The following is a 13,334-nucleotide window of genomic DNA, read 5'->3' on the forward strand; positions in this document are numbered from 1 at the left end:
AAATCAGATCAACATCATATTCGGTCAGTCTAATCTAAAGTCCTTGGCGATGCTAAATTGTGAAGCTTTTGAGTTTTCTTTGAACAGCGTGTCCGTGCCGTCCTGACAAAATTCGATGGTTCGCCATGAAAAAGGTAGTTGTTATAACTCAAACATATTTCATGTTACAGGTACCAAATATGGGCGATATCATGCCAAGACATTGACGATGCTAAATTGCGAAAGGATTTTTGATATATCGCACGGTGTTGCCATGGTGAAGCGATAAAATAACGATAAAAAAAAAATGGAATAAGGAAATGACTCATATCTTCTGCGTGCAGAACATTAAAAACATCAAAATTGAGCCAAATGTTTGTCCTTGCAGGCTGATCATATTGATTTGACTATTGTGGGTCACGGTCGTAGCACCACCAACTGGCGGAAGGAAGTGTGTCACTTTTAACAGACTTTGAAATATACCTATTATGTTAACCTGAATTGCTTCAAAAACAATTTAGAATAATGTCGAGACTTATTTAAAATTCTGAAGGGATTCTTGATATCTTAAATACTGTTTCCATGGCAATGCATTAAATCTCATCATTCCTTTTTGTGTATATGCAAATGTTTTGAGCTATTTTGCATGTTTGAATTGTAAAGTTTATTGTTAATAAACATATCTGTTAATTTTTATATAAATAAAATATAATAAAAATATCAACTGAAATGTAAAAATACTAGAAAACTTATGTCTAACCCAGTGTGTTGTAATTGCTACTCTGAGTGGCAATTACAAGAAATGTCCAATAGAGGGCATCCAAGCTCCATTGTTGAATGATTCCCAAAATAACTCTGAGAAGGCTTTTCGTGTTGGCTCTAGAAGGGATCCCTCTTTCATACGTTATGTATATGAAGTATGTGTAACTACGTTCTTCAGTTAATTATATTTCTCATTTCATGTGTTAAACATCTCCAGTTCCTGAGTTGGAGTTTCTGTTTAATCTGATCCGTGTATGTTTTGATTGCCGATCCGGCGCTGGAATGTGTTATTTTGAATTTATGATAAATGTTTGTCGTTTAGTGTCAGCAGTTTTTTCTGAAGCTCGCGCTCTTTTCCAGGAAATAGAAAAGCAAAATATGTCCCTCATTGTGATTGCCTTCTCAGCCGTATTGTTTGTGTATGTAGAGCGTGTGTTTTGTCTTTTCATCGCTCTCTCTCTCTTAATCACTCTCAGGCTGTGTCTCATTTGGAAGGTTGCATTTGTCGGCCGCATACGTCATCGAGGCTGTCTCGTTTCAGAAAAGTGAGTAGGACGCTTCGAATGCAGCCTTCAAATGTGACCTTCTCTCGGGAATTCGGAGGATGCATGAGGTGTATCCTTCGTGGGCACTCACAACCCACAATTCTTTGCTTCAGCGCAAATGTCTAAAAAAAAATTACTCCAATTTGCCCGTAAATATGATGTTCAAATGCAAGTAATGTTAATTCCCAAGTTGAAGTACCTCAGTAGATGGGTGCAGAGTATATAATATGTATAATTATATTAATATATAATTAAAATAAAGTATTAGTAAAATCTATTTTCTTTTCTCTTTACATCATTATAACTCTCCTAAAATTTACCTCATACATTCCCTTCCAGAGGGACTTTGTTCCCTTCTCACTCAAAGCGCTCGTGCTTGATAAAGAGTGGCGTGCTGTCATAGCAACCATGTTACGTTCTGTTTCCATTTGTCCTTCGAAGGCCGTCTTGTTTAAACGAGGCTTGTTTGAAGGAGGACACTCGGTATACTGCAGCCTTCAAAGGACGAGTACTAGCTAGCATGCAGCCTTCCAAACGAGACACAGCTTCAGGTGAGCTGATTGTTAATGTGCAGCGCCGGCACCCAGTGTTTCCTTCCTATATAAACTGAGTGTTTCATGGCTGGGTGGTACGATGGGTGTTCGTGAGCTGTGCTATCTTGATCACCGACGTTCTCATGCAAATTCCCGCTGCTGAAGTGGAGAGTTTGTGGTATTCACTGTCTGAACTTTGGAGGTCGCTGTTTTATTTTATTTTTTTTATTATTATTATTTTTTTTTTAAATATAGAATGGTCAATAAATGTGTTTCCGCTACTCTCGTCTCCCCGCATCTTTTATTGCATTTTATTTTTAATGTGTAACACCCATCCACTGACATACAGTGGCAGATGTATTCATTTCTTTGTATTTAACAAGACAGCTTTTGGGAGCAAGCCACAGTGTTCAGCTCTGAATACGTCTATTTGTTTTAATTCTGCTAGAAGATGGCACGACTTATGTTAACGGTGTTTGTGTAATCACATAGTCCTATACATTAGCTAATATTCAAAATATATATATTTTAATTTCAGCGCAGTGTTTGAAATCATGTCTTGTGCCGTTCACATGCTTTAATGCTTTTGTTTTTGCACTAAAATTACACGCAGAGCCACAAAAGAGCAAAACGTATGTGTCTTGACTTGGGACGTTTAATAGTTTAAGTTCTTTTTAACATGACATGGCGTCTAAAAACACAAACAAGCCGTCAAAGACGTCTGTCTAGCGCACGTTTACATTTAAATCATTTATAAAACAGCGCAGATGGACTCATAAACACGCTCAGTGTGAACGGCCCCTCAGTGTAAGACTAGAACTCAAGTCAAGTGAGCTTTATTGTCTTTCCGCTATATGTAGTGACATACAAGGGAACGAAATGTCGTGCCTCACAGGACCATGGTGCTACATATATATACACATTAAACACAGACCTATCTAACTTGCATACTTTACATATACTTTACATTGCCTATGCTTTAGTATTTGTTACTGCACATCTTCACCCTGCGTGCTGAGAATGACACAAAATTATGACACATTTATTATTTAGATTACATGAATATTAATGCATCTCATAAGCTTCGAAGTGGAAAAAAAGAATGAAATGAGCGAATTGTTGCATGACACCGGTACTATTTTTTCTTCCACTCATCTTGATGCTAAAATACACCAGCAGTCAGACAGCGCTCACACGTTCAGTCATAGCGCTGGTTCAAAGAGGGAGCAGTGCTTTCCTGAGGTAATGACAGAAAAACAGCATCTGGAGTTATTCACACTAAGTAATGACAAACCTAGACGTGACATTTATTATAATGGGCTTGTTTGACCATTTTTACAGGTTTATTTAAATTCAGAGTTGTTAAAACATTGGTAATGATCTTTAAACCTCGTTAATAACTGATATCAGTTATGAAAACTTACCATGGCTTTACTGAAGTAATATTGTATTAGTAACCACGACTGTAGTAACTATTTTTTTTTTTTTTTTTGGCAGTAACCAAGGTTTTGATACAATTAACCATGGTTTTACTACAGCATTACTGTAGTATCCATATGGTAACTTGGTTTCAGTAATAGTAACCATATAATAATATCTATGGTTCAATTTGAGGTTTTATATGTGGCTTATACTAACTAAGTTTTTAAGGGTAAACAAAGCAGCCTAATAATTTTCTGTTTAGGCTCATATATAAATTAAGTAACAATAAAGTTACTAATTTTATCCAAAGAATTCGTAAAAATTGAGTTCAATAGAGGTATCGGTTTTGGTATCGATATTGGCAATATTGGCCTAAAAGTACTTGGTATCGGATGGAAAAGTAAATAAGTGGTATCGTCCATCTCTACCGACATGCCTTCAGAATCTCTAAACAGTGCACGTGAATAGGCAAGTCAGTTTGTCAGATTCATCAGCCAATCACATTGATTTATTTGTTCATGTGGGTGTGGTCAGTGTGAACATGCAGTATTCTAAACTAATTTATGTCCTCATTTGCCCTACATTAATTTAGAGGCTACAGGAAGTTGTTATAACTCATACATACAATGTCCAGTCTGCCCCAAACTTCACATGTTTGATAACAGTCCCGGCCTGAATACACCTACGTGCCAATATTCGGTTATAGTCATAGCGCCACCTACTGGCAACAGCCAATTCCAGGTCTTGTACTTTAACAAACTCCACCCAGAGATGAAATCAGATCAACATCATATTCGGTCAGTCTAATCTAAAGGCCTTGGAGATGCTAAATTGCGAAGCTTCTGAGTTTTCTTTGAACGGCGTGTCCGTGGCGGCCTGACAAAGTTCGATGTTTCGCCATTAAACGGGAAGTTGTCCAATCTGCCCAAAACTTCACGTTTGATAACAGTCCCGGCCTGAATACACCTACGTGCCAATATTCAGTTATAGTCATAGTGCCACCTACTGGCAACAGGAAATGACATGTTTTACACTGTGATACACTCTTAACAACATTTAATTGCTAAAAAATGCACAAAATAAATTGGAGTGACATTCCCCTGGCACAGCAGCCCCAACATGCATCAGGGTGCGAGGGCCCATTCATCACTGCTTGCAGCTTTAATTTGAATTGATTCAAGAAAACTGACAGCAAAACATTTATGATTTACAAATATGAACATTACTCAGTGGACTGCAGCACTGGCCCTCCCCTATGTACAACATTATCCATGACTAGCTACTGGCAAATTTAAGGGTCATGTTTTTTTCTGAGGTCCCAAGTCATATCAACATCCATTATAATGGCTAGCTGAAGGCTAGCTCACAACTAAATGAAACAAACCGATCTTTTGCAGTATTCGCATATTCATTTAATTTGGTATTGATTTTCTCCAAACTGATCTTTCTCTGTCTGCTGTTGCAGTGATACTGTCAGTGCTCGGGAATGGAGTGGTTTTGGTGATCTCTTATCGCCGCAGGAAGAAGATCGTTGGTTCGGAGCTGCTCTGTGTCAATTTGGCATTGGTTGACTTTCTTTGCTGTATCTTCTTTTACCCCTTGTCAATCATATCATCCTTTAGCCACACATGGCTGGGACATCATGCCACCTGTGTGTATTATGGTCTAGGCTGCTTCATCTTTGGCCTGTGTGGCATGTTCACCATAGCTGCCATAAGTGTCATCCGCTACATCAAGACATGCTATGGTAAGATTGTGAGTATAGTAACAGGTGTGATTCTAGGATTTTAGCCTTTATTGGGGCTCAGTCCCTTGCTTGAATAAGAGATGATGGCTAAAGCTCCCCCTAAACAGGGTCTAGCAATGTCTAGAAATGAGTAAACTGAGAAAGACAGACAGGAAGGGTCTGTTTAATGCTGTCAAAAATACTTTTTTCCCTTGTTCACACTGTGAACTACTTTGCCTTTTCCACAAATCTACCTAGGGGAATATAATTGAATTTAATTGAGTGGAGGCAGCACCAGTGTCAGAAATTATTTTCAGGGATATTTTATGCCTTTAAATGGCCATTTTTTTCTAACCAAATAAATAACCAAATAATGATATTTTTTTTTATGTCAAATGCCTTAAATATAGTTCACCCAAAAAGGAAAATTCTCTCATCATCTACTCACCCTCATGCCATCCCAGATGTGTGACTTTCTTTCAACTGCAGGACACAAACAAAGATTTTTAGAAGAATATTTCAGCTCTGTTGGTCCATACAATGCAAATGAATGGTGGCCAGAAATGTTGAAGCTCCAAAATCCACATAAGGACAATGTAAAAGTACTCCAGACGACTCTGGTGGTTAAATCCATGTCTTCAGAAGTGATATGATAGGTGTGGGTGAGAAACAGATCAATATTTAAGTCCTTCTTTACTATCAATCTCCACTTCACTTTCACATTCTCCTTCTTCTGTTTTTGGTGATTCACATTCTTCATGCATATCACCCCCTACTGGGCAGGGAGGAGAATTTCTATCAGAAATTTACTAAAATATTGATCTATTTCTCACCCACACATATCATATCGCTTCTGAAAACATGGATTTAACCACTGGAGTTGTATTGATTACTTTTATGCTCCTTTTATGTGGATTTTGGAGCTTCAACATTTTTTGCACCCGTTCACTTGCATTGTATGGATCTACAGACCTGAGATATTCTTCTAAAAATCTTCATTTGTGTTTTGCAGAAGAAAGAAAGTCATACACATCTGGGATGGCATGAGGGTGAGTAAATGATGAGAGAATTTTCATTTTTGGGTGAACTATCCCTTTAACTAATTTGAGAGTTTATTACCTTTTACATATATATTCAACTTGTACTTTATACACTAAAATGTATTACTGTGCCTAAATAGAGGAGTTCATTATGGGGGCATTTGAAATTTGGGGTATTTTTGTCAATTTCAGTGGCATTTTTGCCCCGAGCCCCCCTTCATTTCTGACCCTGGGCAGGACTCATGTAAAAAAATTATTTGAAAATACATAAAACCATTTCTTTTAAAAGAAGATCTATTTGTAAATGATCCAAAAGTCCAAACACATTGATAGCAAACAGAAAAAAACTCTAAAACATTACAATGGACTGAAGCATTTTACTCTTTAGGCAAAAACCAACAAAAACCTGGAAATGTGAGGGAACTGTAAAATGGTGTTTTCCAAGCCTGGAAAATATATGGAAATGAGTAAAATCTTAAATTTCTTACATTTTCTAAATTGACTCTGCTCTAAAAAACTTTAATCAGCTAGATATGGCTCTTTGCGAGTGAGTGTGTAGAGTAAAACTTTCCTGCAAGCTAGCGTAAAACATCAGTCTATCTGTTCAAGGTCCTTTTGGAAAAATTTGTAAGAATTATCATTTTTATTGATTAATCCAAATGATTGATACCTGACCTTAAAGAGTAATCCCGAATGACTGGAAAAGCCATTGAAAAGTCATGGAAATTCTTAGGCCACAAATTGTGGCAACCTTAGGACAAAACTAAAAAAGGTTTCCCAGCTCATTTATTAATTTGTTGGAGAGGCATCATTAGAATTCACGAGTAATATAAATCAGCTCATTAATAATTGCTTTACAAAATATGAAATCCTCTGCGTCTCCAGCTGTGTGGCTAGAAGGATCCAACATCCATCTGGTGTGTGCATTCACATGGCTAATTGCTGCTGTTTGGTCATCCTTTCCACTGTTCGGCTGGGGCGAGTACATTCCTGAACCATATGGCATCTCTTGCACAGTGGCTTGGCGTCGTTACCATACATCCATGACGGACGCCGTTTATGTGATCTGTTCATTTGCCTGCTTCGTCGTTGTTCCAGTTCTGCTCATCGTGGCATCACAATGCAAAATCCTGTTGAAGATCTACTGCTTTTCCCGTGCCCTCTCCACTAAGGACATCCACAGCAACCTCCGCCGAGCAGAAAAACACCTGTCTGTGGTGAGGCTTGCATTGTTCAAAAAGTAATGTACAAGTTTAATGATCAGATTTGACATAACTCTGTTTCACACCCTTTGATTTTTGATTCTTGAACTCTAATCTCTTTAGTTAAACTTGTTCTCTCTGTATTCAACAGATGTTTTTCTGCATAAGCTTGGGCTTTATCCTTGCTTGGGCTCCCTACACAATCGTTTCCTTCCTGTTTATCTTCCATAAAGACGCTAGGTACATGGCACCAGAAGGCTTCGTCTTTCCTGCGCTCTTTGCCAAAAGCTCCCATATCTACAACCCTTTCATTTACTTTTACTTCAACAAAGCTTTCAGACGGGAGCTACAAAGCCTCTTGTTCTCTGTCTGCCCAAGACTGGCCCATAACAGTGTTGGAGTCTACACAGGCAAAGATGTTCATCCCATCCAGATCCAACTACAGGAGCATGTTGTAGGCCGTGGTGGTAGAGGCTCTAACCACCTTCAGGACAAGAGTGATAAAAGACCAGGTCTATATGGTCACATGGTCTGCTGGGTCTCCAAGATACGAGTGACCCCAACCAATGGTGAGCAGATGGCTGATCATCAGTTCTTACCTACCTCAACTGAAGAATTACCCAGCTAAGTTGGGAAGCTATTTTAATTACAATGTTTTCCATATCTGTACCTCTGCGAAGTAGCTGAACAAAGCTTATCTTCATCCGTTATGATTCTACATGGCGTTTTTGTTCTCAAATAATAAGATATTGACTCACAGTTACTTGCTGAATGGAGAACATGAATTGACTTGCTTTAAACATATTACATTGCAATGCGTTTGTACACTGATGTCTATTATTGTCTATACTTTGCCTTGAGAATTTGAGTTCTCTTAAAGGCTTTCAGGTTTAAGATTTCAAAGCCTTGACCAAAAAACTTAATGGAATATTCCGGGTTCAATACAAGCTAAATGCATTTGACAGCAATTGTGGCATAATGTTGATTACCACAAATAAGAATTTCAACTCGTCCCTCCTTCGCTTTAAAAATAAATAAATAAATCAAATAAAATAGAGGATTGAAACACTTACAATGGAAGTGAATGGGGGCCAATTTTTGGAGGGTTTAAATGCAGAAATCTGAGGCTTATAATTTTATAAAAGCACTCGCATTAATTCTTCTGTTAAAACTTGTATATTATTTGTGCTGTAAGTTGTTGAATTCGTAGTTTTTACGGTCGTTTTAGGGTTTTGTGGTTTATGCTTTACGTCGTCATGGCAACTAAGTTGGAAAATTGCCTATAACTTTACACAGAAAAGGTTAGTAAGTGATTTTATCACACTAAAATCATGTTTACATGCATATTGTTTATGTCTTGTGGATATACTTTTGAAAAAGTGAGTACTAGAAAAACATTCAAAAATGGGCCCCCTTTCACTTCCATTGTAAGTGCCTCAACTGAACCTCGATTTTTGCTTTTTTTAAAGAAAAGGAGGGGCAACTAAATTGTTTTTTTTTTTGTGGTTATCAACATTATGCCACAAAAATGCTGTTGATTGCGCTTAATTTGTATTGACCATGAATATTCTTTTAATGAATGCCAAAAGTGAGCTAGAAAAGTCTGACCCTCCCATATGTCACATGCTCTGTGTTAGCTGTGTGTATGTTTTTTTGAACAAAATTAATGTGATGTACATACAGTTGAGGTCTAGAGGTTCAGGAAATCCATTTTTAAATGTCATATTTGTGTCATGTGCAATCAATAAAATCTTGATTTATGTTTTCAGCCTTAATTATTTAAACATAATTGAATTTGTTTTTATTACAATGGATAAAAAAAGGCACTTTTCATTTATAGGGTAAAAATTGGTGTTTTATTACTTTTTCAACGAAAACCATTAGATATGTTAGATGAACTATTATCGAACATGTAAAAAAAAAAAAAATCTGTTGTGCTTACTGCAGTTATCAGTTTTGGTAACAGAGTTACCAGACACTGATTTAAAACATCATTTAAAATCTCAAAGGGGCTACAAGTTTGATTTATTGATTGATTGATTGATACTCTGAGACTAGTCTCTAAACTATAGTCTACAGTACAGTAACACCTTGTCCTAACCAGACGCATCACAATAAGGTTTCAGCAACAAGCAATCTGTCTGTCCACACAAGGCACGATGTCGCACATCGCGATATTCATACACTAAAATGAGGATAATTTAAAATAAGACGTAGAAAACAGAGCAATCACAGATGGAACAGTATGTTTATTGAACGCAACTCATTTTCTCACATAAGTGCCGTAACGCTTTCTACGGCCCCGAGGGGATAAATACACAATCACACACATACACAGAGAAAAGTTACTTATGAATCGCATCCTTATTCAGTCTGTTGCAGTTGTTTATAGTCACGCGGTACTACTGTTGTTATTTCGCTAATCTCCACAAGACAGGGAAGCAGAGAGAAAGTTAGAATGAGCCAGTATGTCTCCCCACTGCCATTCTGAACCGGTGTGTGTGTGTATGACAGAGCTTCGGCTGAAGAGAGTGAGACCTCAAGCACAACAAACGGTAGGTGTGTGACACTCTCAGCCAAAATCAAGTTGTTCTGACGCGGCTAGTGAGATGACAGCTTTAATATCCTGTAAAAAGAATAATTTTAGACCCATTTGATGACTGCGCTTCCTGGTTCGGTGTCGGAGAAATAGAAACCATTCCAAAAATAGAAAGCCCTATCGCTCGTCGTGTGTTGCAGCTGGTTAGGACAAACACTCTGATTAACATGGAAAAGATGCCTTTTGTCGCGGCGTCACATCTGGTTAGGACATGGTGTAATGCTGCATTTCATTCGACTCTGAAAGTCAGAATTTCCGACTTCTCACTAGGAAAAGTGCAATGGAAACTTGGAAATTCCGATATCACCGAGATGCAGGTGCGTGACATCACACAAACATGTTGGAACCCAGGGAGATGTACAAAGTTAATGATAAACATTCTCTTTTATTCAGTTTTTATACATCAATGAGTCAAAGTTCTTACATGATTACGTGATTAATGATACTTGTTTAGCAAATGTTTGCTGCAGAGACAGGTGTTTAAAACATGGTGAGTTACACACCCTTTTGATAATCGTACACCTGTGTAACAAATGCTAGCATTGCTGCATTGTTTATCAGTTTGGTTGGTAGGAGACGTCTCTGTTGACAGTCGAACACCTGCTATGCTAATGGAAGCATTGCTGTTTTGTTTCCTTTATACATCATCTTCAGAGCATTGGGCAATGGAATGCCTTTATAGCCAGCGGTCAGAGATAAAAAGTAGGAATATCCAGCACCTGACTTTGAATGGAATGAAGCATAGTCTATAGTGTATATTTAAGTAGACACTAATCACATGTTCAGATACCCTAAAGTTACCCTAAAGGATCAGGGCCCTATAGGATTTCTCCGCTATTTGGTATTTACTGTTTAAAATGACCAAGAATTGGCTGAAGATAATATTTGGGCTAGACTTCCAGATTACATTAGGGCTTCCAAATTAAGACCTACTTCATGAATCAAGTTCTACAAATGTTACATTTATCTCTTGACTCTGTTTAGATTGAGTTTTTGCATGTATTTATTTATGACACATGCTGGAATGAATCATAAATTCAGTTCCATCTTAATTATTTCAAAGAATGAGGCTTCATAGAACTCCTAATAGTCTAATTGAGGAGAGTTGCTAAGTAGGTATTCAAGAGGAGGATATGAATACATTATTATATTCACAGGGATACTTTATGAAGTCCTTTAATTTCCTCCTCATAGTCTGAACCAAGTAGTTATTAGACTCCAGCTCGATTTGATTTGCACATTTCAATTCAAGCAAGAGAAGGCAGAAATTACTGTAGAACCTCTAGGTGGATATGCAGATTCTGTGAATGACTCATTACTTTACAAAATTTGCCATGTGATATGCATTTGTGAGCTGACCAGTTAATGCACATGATAAAATAGTTAAACATGGAGTGAAGTGCGTAATATTCATGTTAAAATAATGGGCGGCACTAGTGGTGGGCTACCGGGCCAAGTCCCGAATGTTTTTAGTAAAGCCCTGAAAGTTTTTATCATCTTGTAGGGATCCCAAAAGTACCAGTACTTCAGTATCAAGTCGATATTAAAATATAAATATATTTTATGTATAATTTGAAGTAATATTAAGTAATGATACCTGTCTTTATACAGTACTGGTAATACTTAATTTGTTACCCACATGCTGTCTTTCAATTCCAGTATGTGGGTTTCAATTCCAGCAATTCCAGTGCTTATTTGCGTGCATGCAAGTAGAGCACTTGCGACTTTTTGGCTGTGTGAACAGTCAAAATGTCTGTCTTGGATATATCGAAAACTGTGTTGACTTGGTCCCTCCAGATGCAATAAGTACCCAATATTTAGACACAAAATCATGAAAACAAAGAGTAATATACAGATGTGCTCCAGGTATTTGAAACTTTTTACAACACTCTTTTACTACAACTCAATGCCACGAACCTTGCAACATTTTTTCTCATAAGCACCTGTTTTAAGCTAATTAAATCCTGGTTACATCTAAACTAAGTAAACAACAGACAAATCAATGATATAAAACTGTCAATCTTACAAAATGTGCATTGAACTACGGAAAGCTGAATGGGACAAAAAGAGTGCTTTTTAATCATCAGATTGCTAAAAACACACAATCTTTGAGCAAATTTGATGCCGAGACAAAAGTTAGTGAGTTCTTTTAGTTTTAGTTCCTGTAATATTTAGAGATTTGCTTTATATGACACCTCACAGATTAACATTTAAACTTGTATGATAAAGTACACAGACCCTAGAACCACCCCTGGTTAAAATACATTCTTCTATGCTAGCTTAATATGCACAGATAACTATAAGTAAACCAACTGTCAAATGGTTAAATTGAACTATAATGTGCTTAGTTATCCTGAAATGAGTGTCACAATGCAAAAAAAAAAAAAAAAGAAAAAAGAAAAGAAAAATAAATGACTAAAGGTCCTAATAGTAGACTTCATTTTCTGTATGCAAAACTAGTTTTTCACTAAACAGTTGTGCCACTTTTGCACACAGTATATTAGTGTGAAATCCTGTGTCTCATTCACTAACCACCTGCAATCCAGTTTATTCAGGTGTTAAATGCACTGAAGTAATGCTGCGTCGTGCGTATTTAAACAAAATCATTGTCATTTTTCAGCGCAAACATCATTATAGATTGCGCAGGTTTTTATGAAAATTAGATGTTTGTGTACATTTTCTATAAATTACGGCAACTGTAATTCAGCAAATGATGGAGAGGAGCATCATAAACATGTATATATCCAGACACTCTGTGTAGCTAAGCGCACTTTCAGCCTTTTAAAGAGCCGATTCAGGCTCCTAGATCTTTCTGGCCGAGCGTTACTGTACAGTCCCAGTAAAGTATGCTAGACTGCGGTTGTCTGCAGCATCCTTTATATCCTAGCACAAAGAACCGGCTTGCAAGTTCAAGTGTGTGTTTGCACAGTTACCTGATTTTGCATAATTGCTTGAATTGTTTTAGAATTCACCAACAGGAAAATGAAAGTTCTGCTGAAATCGCTCTGTGCTTACCGAAATTCGAACCACTGCCCCCAGTGGCCAAAGCTAGAAATGTCATTGAGGTGAAATGTCCACAGGGTGGCGCTAAAAGTGAGTTGATTTTAGTTGTAAAAGATGTACTACAGTCAACAGGTATGCATATTTTAATTAACCCTACTCCCTAATCCAAACCCTAAACATAACCGCCAGTCGAGAATTGTTTTTATTTTAGAGCAAAAATGCAACCATCGAATCATGCTCACTATTGTTTCCATGGGACTAGAATCTCAGAGGATGCTTGCACAATGTGTCATCAGTAGTGTAATGGGAGCCAGCTGGTACGTGATAGCTGAGCGGTATGTGTAAACCTCACTCCCCTGGCCTCAAGAGGCGCACTAGCGACTGACGCTAGAGGCTGTAGCCTTTAGCCTCCTTGTTAGCACGCCCGCCTCCCATGCTGGCTGACGCCGGTTCGAATCCCGCTCGAGCAGGTCCAGTTACAGTAGCGCCACAGGGAAAGGTAAACATGTTCAACTGATGCAAA

At 37.7% G+C, this 13,334-nt stretch overlaps 1 protein-coding gene across 1 annotated transcript; it reads left to right on the forward strand.

Moving 5' to 3' along the window:
* The first annotated feature begins 1,707 nt into the window (after window positions 1–1,707).
* Window positions 1,708–8,942, forward strand: opn8c (opsin 8, group member c). Its single transcript, XM_051655436.1, has 4 exons — window positions 1,708–1,837; window positions 4,707–4,988; window positions 6,893–7,224; window positions 7,361–8,942. Exons 1-4 carry the CDS (start codon window positions 1,807–1,809, stop codon window positions 7,835–7,837), a joined length of 1,122 nt encoding a protein of 373 aa, XP_051511396.1. The 5' UTR covers window positions 1,708–1,806; the 3' UTR covers window positions 7,838–8,942.
* Window positions 8,943–13,334: the final 4,392 nt, after the last annotated feature.

The sequence above is a fragment of the Myxocyprinus asiaticus genome, chromosome 25 (assembly GCF_019703515.2).
Source record: "Myxocyprinus asiaticus isolate MX2 ecotype Aquarium Trade chromosome 25, UBuf_Myxa_2, whole genome shotgun sequence".
Taxonomy (NCBI): domain Eukaryota; kingdom Metazoa; phylum Chordata; class Actinopteri; order Cypriniformes; family Catostomidae; genus Myxocyprinus; species Myxocyprinus asiaticus.